The following is a 7,649-nucleotide window of genomic DNA, read 5'->3' on the forward strand; positions in this document are numbered from 1 at the left end:
TGAGTGCTGGTGGAGCTGCTACGATGTTAGCATAGCCTAGCACCGATCCATCAGAGCTCCATTGAGAAGACCAGTAACCTACAAATCGGCATCATTACGTAGTTATTTCGGAGTCCCTTTTTGTCGGTTTATTGCCGTTGAATCACAGCCAAATCAGTTTATTTTGTGTTCCTACAGCTGTAATAAACAGCGACCGGTGGCTTGCTAGACAGTGAATACAGCTCGATACAATCCACGGAGCTCCTCTGAACAATATTATGAACCAGACATGATGGCGTTCGGCATTCCGATGTTTGAGGGACTTCCACAACACGTACAAAGCAGCAATTGTCCTTATTCCTTTCACGGTTGACAGCGGAAACAAATGGCGGCCAGGTGAACGGCTTCCAGGACGATAAACCACGCCCCCTCTCCGGCGCTACGAGATTTTGCGGCGTTTGGTGTGAACACGACCGGCGGCGCGTTGGACGCGATTTTGCAGTGCGTCAAAAAATCAACGCGACCGGTGTGAACGCAGCATTAGCCGTTCAGAACCCATATCAACGCTTTTTCAACCAGAAATCAACGTTGAAATCCGGGTTAGTGCTCACTGGGAAATACCTTTTGTTGTTCAGTCTTTGTTCATCCTGCATCGCTCTCTTCTCTTCTTTAATGTGACGTTACTGGCGCTACAGCCTCTCCCAGCTGTTAGCAGCCTGTTAGCAAGCTGTACCCAGCATGCAGTTCGGCGGGGACATTTTATAAATGTACAATTATTCGTGTTACAAATTGTTTATGTGTCACAAACTGTTGTGTGTGGTGTTTTGCCCTGTTAAGACAACACTGTCGATAACACATGACCTCAGCAAACACACAGATTTCACTACTTTATTTGGAAACACTGTGATGTAAACTAATGAATCCAATTTTGACCGTCCACTAGCAGGTGCAAGTGAAGCCATGGTGGATGAATATTGTTTTTGGAATAATGCAGTGGCGGGCCGTGCATTTTATACCTGGGCCGTCACTGCTGACCTGCAGCTGAAACACAGCTACGTTTTTTATTTGTTTTGTGTAAAACTGAAGCCAACACATGTAGATCCACGAACTGCCGAGAATACGCCGAGACTGCGTCTCCTCTCTGACTGCGTCTCCTCTCTGACTGCGTCTCCTCTCTGACTGCGTCTCCTCTCTGACTGCAGTGCGAGGCTGCTGTGAGAGTAACCGCCTGTGAGTGCTTTGGAGCGGCGGAGGAGCTCACCGCAGCACCGCTGCTCGTTCACGACAGAACGTACGAGCTTTAATAACGTCACAGTCACAACACCACAAAAGTCTCCAACAACACCAGAAGAAGTCTCTAGATGTGTCACTAGTAGCTTTTGACAAAAAAAGTCTCCATGAGGGTTTGGAAAGTCTCCAGATTTAACGAGAAAGTCGGCAAGTTGCCAACACTGGCACCGGCTAAATATGTCCCCAGAGCAACACTGGACGTAACAATAGTTCCTATCACATATAAAACCAAACAAATATCCATCTTCATAAAAACAAGTTGTAAAAATAATAATATATAAACAAGCATATTAAAGCTACTGCAGATGTACAAACAAACGTATTAACTTACCAGAGCTGCTGTTCACTATTTAAAGACAAAGTGCATCCTCCTTTCTTTGTTAACACAGAGTTTAATCTCGCGGTTGTTCAATACATCCGTGCGTTTTAGTTCCAGTAAGAAGTCCTTCTGGATTCATGGACGCCAGTGAAGACTGTCGAGCCTCTCCAGTTGTATTTCTTGAATACGTTTTAATGCGTTTGAGGCTGAAGATGTCCACTCACAGAGGCAGCAGATTTTGGGATTGTCACCGCCCAACACGTCAGACTAGCCCACTGACCAATCACGTAGCTATAGGCCAGCTAGCAGCTCTGACACGTCAAAGAATACGCCCAACATGTCAAACTAAAGATCTGATTGGTTGAACACTATGACAATCAACAACATCGTCCCCGTTCACTTAAAGTGCACATGGCTGCACTTGTGAGTGTGCAGGCCTCGGGCCTCTGTTCTACCTAGAGACACAGAGGTGAGATCTGATTGGATAAAAGCTCTACTTAAAACAAGCTGCACTGAGGAAGACAGGAGCTGCAGCTACTCATTGCACTCTCATTGCACATGTGCAATGAGAACATAAGACAATGGAAAAATATTTTTATAAATTATAATACATGTAGTGTATTTAAGAACAATTATAAAATTATAAAATAGCCATGACTTTGTGATTCTGTCTAGAACAGCAGAGAAGGCCTTGTAGGCCCTGACGGCCCACCACTGGAATAATGTGATGAATTATTAAACTTGGGTCACAGACTAATGTGTTCACAATGACACCAGCGACATGGTCTCATCACGGATTCTTTTCTTATCTCTCTTATCAAGTTATGACTATGTCAACATGTGACCTGTCCATGAAGCTGTCTTTAGAGCGTGCACCGCCACAGTCCACAGGATACTGTGCCTATGTCCCAGCGAGGAGGACATAGGTTATAGGTCATAGGTTATTAAAAAGAACCGTTTACCTTTGCTTGATAAAATACAGAAAAAAAGAAAGTATCAAATGGCCAATTTGATACTTTACAATTTGATACTTTTTTAATTATTATTTTTGATCAAGTTAATTTGAATTCATTTTCAATACAAACTTTGAGCTTCGCAAACGTTTTGCATTGATTTGGAATAAATTAGCAGGCTTAACAATGTTAACTTGTATCCAAACTGCTCTCCGATATTTGCAAGTGTCGCTCAAAGATTCAGTTAAATGTGTGCGTGCGTGCGTGTGTGTGTGTGTGTGTGATTCTTTTGTCAGCCGGGCTGATCTTCAGGAAAGACGCTCGCAGCTATTTTAGCGCGGCGGGTTGAGACTTGTTTTACAGGAAGACAGATTTAAAAATAATACAACTCAAACTTCCTGCGCTGCCGTCGACATTTCTCACTCAAACTATATTCGAAGACGAAACAAATAGTTTTACAAGAAAATAAAAAGAAATGGTGAGTAACACAACACATAGAGTGAACAACTGGCATGTTTTAGAAATATTTGATGGTGAGAAAGAGACAATTAAAAATACACTGTCGGCTTTTTTCAGCCATTTTTAATTTATTATTGTCATATTTTTTTTGTACAAATGAACAAATGTGGAGAAAACTAAAACTCAATTTGTAACTCCGAACACCACAATAAACTATAATTTACACCTTTCTAGAAACACTCCAAGTCACGACAGACATATTTTAATATTTCTTTCCTTTCTCTCCAGCGTGAAAAAAGTGTTGATAATTAGAGAACAGTCAGCAGAGAGCCGCGCGCCAGTCCTGCTAATCTAATTCGCACATTCGTTGGCTTTACCTTTAACACGTCAAATGAATCGAATGTCCGCGCGGATGCAATACACACGCGGTCTGCGGTGAACGCTCCTCCGTGTGTTGGGACTGCCCGGTGTTCTATCAGCGCAGCAAACGGCCGCAATCCACAGCGGCCGCTCCTAATAAGAGAAACCCGCGCTGATCCAATTAAACGGTTACAGAGTGTGAAACCTTCACACGTCACATTCGGGCCGCCAGAGGTGTGTTGCGTGTTTACTTGTCAAATTAGAGGCAATTGACGAAAGACATTCAGTGTCTGCAGAAAGTGTGAATGTGAGACATTTCAATGAGGCTTTGAATGAACTTTAACGTGTGTTGAAATAATGTTTTAATAGCTCAGGAAGCAATTACAGCAGAAGAGTTTTAATAATAATAAGAGAATAATTGTGTTGGTCAGAGACAGTGTCCAGTCAAACAAAATGCAAACATGTTTAAACTTCTTAAAAGTTCCAAAACATTTGAACAGTTTCCCTTTCAAACAACCTCTATGTCAGGAAACAATATCTGCTTTTAATAATGTCAAATAATGTTCTATTTGATTTGCTATAAGTAAACACGCTCTGTTCTGTGATGTTTTTCTAAAGTTCCATTTCGAGGATGAAACATAATTCGATTGTTTCTGACATTCCTCCGCTGTCTCTGGAGCGGGTTTTCCGCTAGTGGGCGCTCTTGTCTTTCCAAAGAACTTTGAGTGCAGCGTGAGCGCGCGGTTCAGTCCAGCCGTGCATGAGCCTGATGGGAGCCAATGCTTCTCCTTGTCTTTCATTGTGGGGCGATCCACAGAAACTATTAACACGCGAGCAGTGCTCGCGATTCGTTGTTGGAGAGCTTTAACAACACGATTCATTTCAGTTCTCTTCAGTCTGGTCTGCGCAGTAATTCTGCTTTCATGTTTTAGAGGCAACAGGCTAGTTATCACCTTTATTATCATTGGATGAATGATTGAACTATTACATTGATCTATATCATGTATGGCACTTTTATTATGTCCGACTTAGACTTCAGCTTCAGCTCTGATCCATCGACCTGCTGCCTTTCGACAAAAGCACGATTCCACTGTAATTCTCCCCACTTTGCTCACCACTAGTCAGCGTGCTGAACCAGTTGCCCCCGTTGACTGACAGTAGAGCTCCCTGCCGAAGGACCAATCAGCAGCGGCGGGGGGCGGGGACTGGGCAAAACCAGCTCTACCAAATTCCCAGTCGCGGTCCCTTGCAGTTACTTTCCATCCAGGTTCCGGAGCAGCACGGAGGCACCATCGCTACGCGCTCTGCGGGCGTTTCGGGACGGATCTGCAGCATTCAGCCGCGGCACTTGTTGGGGACCTCTAGTATGAGAACTTCCATTCCAGCTCCTTTGATTTCGTTCATTCTCATATTTAATAATTTTCTTCATTTTGACCATCCGACCTCATTGTTTCGTGCGTCTCATTCTTCTGCTGCTGTCACCCACAGTTTGTTGCTCCGCAGCAGCAGCAGCAGCAGAACTGTCTGAAAGGAGAATCTCACCATCCCACCACCAGCCACCACGGTCCTCTCTGCTGCTGCTCTGGATTCTGGCGTGCATTGCTGGACTATAACGCAGAGGGATTTATATTTGTGCGCGGCCCACAGCGGACAGCGACACTTTTCTTCTGTGTGAGGGATGTATTAAAGCGGTGAAGTCTGCGCTCTGAACAGGAGAATATAAGCCACTGTCCGCTGAATCAACTACTGCTGTGCGCCTTTGGTTTCTTGGAGCAGGTCTCTCTTCTGGAGATGCTCTCGTCCGTCTGAACAGGGTTTGTGGTCCGTGCGCATCCCCACTGGATCGGGATATAAGGTGAAGAAATTGCCGCGGTCAGCCTTTTCTGGAGCGCTTGTCCTCTGATCTATTTTTTGTGAACATATTCGGTTATTTTGAGAAGGATTGTGCACTAACCGGAGGTGCGCAGGCTCACCATGGGGGACTCAATGTGGAGATATTATTTCGGAGTTTTGTTTATTGCCTTCAAAGTGGACTTGTGCCGGGCGCTCATCCTGGAGTCCATCTACTGGAACACAACAAATACCAAGTAAGTATAAGCCGCGCTGATAACCGGCCCGCCTAGCAACGATTTCATGCCAGACTCCGTTCAAAAATCCGGTAATTTAATGCTGCTTTGCTTGCCGCCCGTGACTTTGGCTATATGCGTAAAATAGCACAAGTTAACATGATGTATTTCTTTAAAAATAATCAACTTTTCATTTCAGAGTATATTGAGTGGAACAAAGAGCACTCAGAGCAGCGTGACTCAGAGCAGCGTGATTTAACATTTGAATTCATATTCGCCTTTTATCCTCTGAGTCCTTCTCCACGACAACACACCGTGGTGCTAGAATAGCGTCGCGAAAATAATATCTTGTCAAAATATAAATAGGCTCCAGTTTATAGGTGATCATCTGTATGACGAGTTTCCCAGAAAACCTTAATGATCCGTAAACCCCCTGAAGAGATCTCTGCCGCTCTGCAGCTTAACTCCCAACGTGTCTGAACGGAGTTTGTGTTTATAATATCACTGAGAAGTATCCACAATCATAATGTGTCTAAAACGATAAAACCGTCATCCACATCACCTGTCTGTGTGGAAGACGCTGTGTTTAGCTCCGCTCGTTGCTTTACTGTTTGTGTCTTGTTGCCGTTGGGGAATATTTACGCGCAGAGTGCAGCGAGGGCCCGCTCGGCCGTGCGTTATGGCGCTCAACAGCGCACAAACCCGCCTCAGTTTGTGTGCGCTTATCAGGGTCTGTGGCTCAATTTGGTGTTTTGCAGTCAATTCAATTTCAAGGTAACTTCACAGCTCGGGCTCCTCGTCAGTAGGCGCATTATAATTCATATCTGACTGTAACGGGTCCCACTCACTTAAGAAGGGCAGACCTTTGAAACGGCATTGAGTTTATTAGCAGGCCCGTTTATTCCCCCGCAATTTGTGTTTCCATAGAATGTAATATTGGACGTTATTTCTATCCGCCGTAATGAAGATTCCATTCATAAGAGATTGGAGAGATCAGTCCTTGCTGCTCGACATGCCGAGGCTCCATGGAGCTGTTGGGACCCACCACCGGGCCTCTGACGCTCGGTTGCGGGTTTCCAATACGTTGTGTGGAAATAATGAAATAATTAATCGAGCAACGAGCCAAATTCGAGGCTGGATTATACTGGAAATATGGTTGATGAGACGAAAACTTTTAGTAGATCGTCGTGCGCCTCCAACCCGCCATTTGCTCCGGACAGAAGCCCGAATGTAGGAGCGGCACGCGGAGCTGCGTTCGGGTGATTTCAGGATGCCCACACTTTACACGTGTGTGTAGGTGTTGTGTTTTGAAATGTGCATTATGACCACCGGCGGGTGATTATTAGGAGATGAGGTGGACACACACTGGCCTCAATACTCCATATTCTCCGCATCAATCTAAACAAATGGAGACAGGTCATTTCCAAATATTCAAATACAGACCAAGAAAGGCGGTTATCTTTCTGCAAATAAGAAGGTGTCCTCCTCTCCACCCCTGCTCTCAGCCCGGCGGGGCGCGCTCTTTGTGGCCGTTTCATCACGGCCAAACTCCAAGTCGCTCGATAATGCAGCTTTTGGCTCCGTTGCAGCCAGCCAACCCCCCCCCCCCCACACACACACACACAAACACACGCACACACACATCCTGCTATACCTTCGTGAAATACACACATTGCAGCCGTTATGGTTGTCTAACAGCTGTGTATTGTTGAACGGCAAATAGCTAACAGGCTGAATTTGTGGTGAGCGCCGCGCACTCGGTTCTTACGTGTCCGTTGTTCCTCGTATGTCGGTGTGTGAGGAGACGCGCAGACCTGATGACGCACTCATTTGTACTTTTACCTCATGCGGAGACTGAGGGGCAGAAACAAACGCTTAATATCGGTTGAGGATGCACTTTGCACATAATATTCCAGCCTGCACGCTGCTGTGTCCGCTATAAAGCCGCGATGTAATGTAATGACTTGTCATAGACTATTGCGTGTTAATGAGCATGTGGCTTCATTTGAGAGATGGAGACGAAAAACACCACAAAATGATTTAAGGTAACACTTGGATCTCATGTGTAGAGACTTTAATGTGAAGCAAATGCGAAGTGGCAGATCACTGTGTGTGTGTGTGTGTGTGTATATATATGTATAAATATATATATATATAACTCCCAATATATATAAATATAGATATATATATAACTCCCAATATGTATATAAATATATATATATA

The 7,649-nt window shown here is 44.7% G+C and overlaps 1 protein-coding gene across 2 annotated transcripts in view; it reads left to right on the forward strand.

Moving 5' to 3' along the window:
* Positions 1-4,626: 4,626 nt before the first annotated feature.
* Positions 4,627-7,649, forward strand: part of efnb2a (ephrin-B2a) — a 34,516-nt gene continuing 31,493 nt past the window's right edge. The window contains exons 1-2 of one of the 2 annotated variants that reach the window (XM_079276964.1): positions 4,627-4,724; positions 4,849-5,447. In XM_079276964.1, coding sequence (XP_079133090.1) covers positions 5,335-5,447 — 113 coding nt within the window. In that variant the 5' untranslated portion in view covers positions 4,627-4,724; positions 4,849-5,334. Of the gene's footprint in view, positions 5,448-7,649 lie in introns of both variants that reach the window. The other variant, XM_079276963.1, reaches the window with a different exon arrangement.

The sequence above is a fragment of the Melanostigma gelatinosum genome (genome assembly GCF_949748355.1).
Source record: "Melanostigma gelatinosum genome assembly, chromosome: 10".
NCBI classification, from domain to species: domain Eukaryota; kingdom Metazoa; phylum Chordata; class Actinopteri; order Perciformes; family Zoarcidae; genus Melanostigma; species Melanostigma gelatinosum.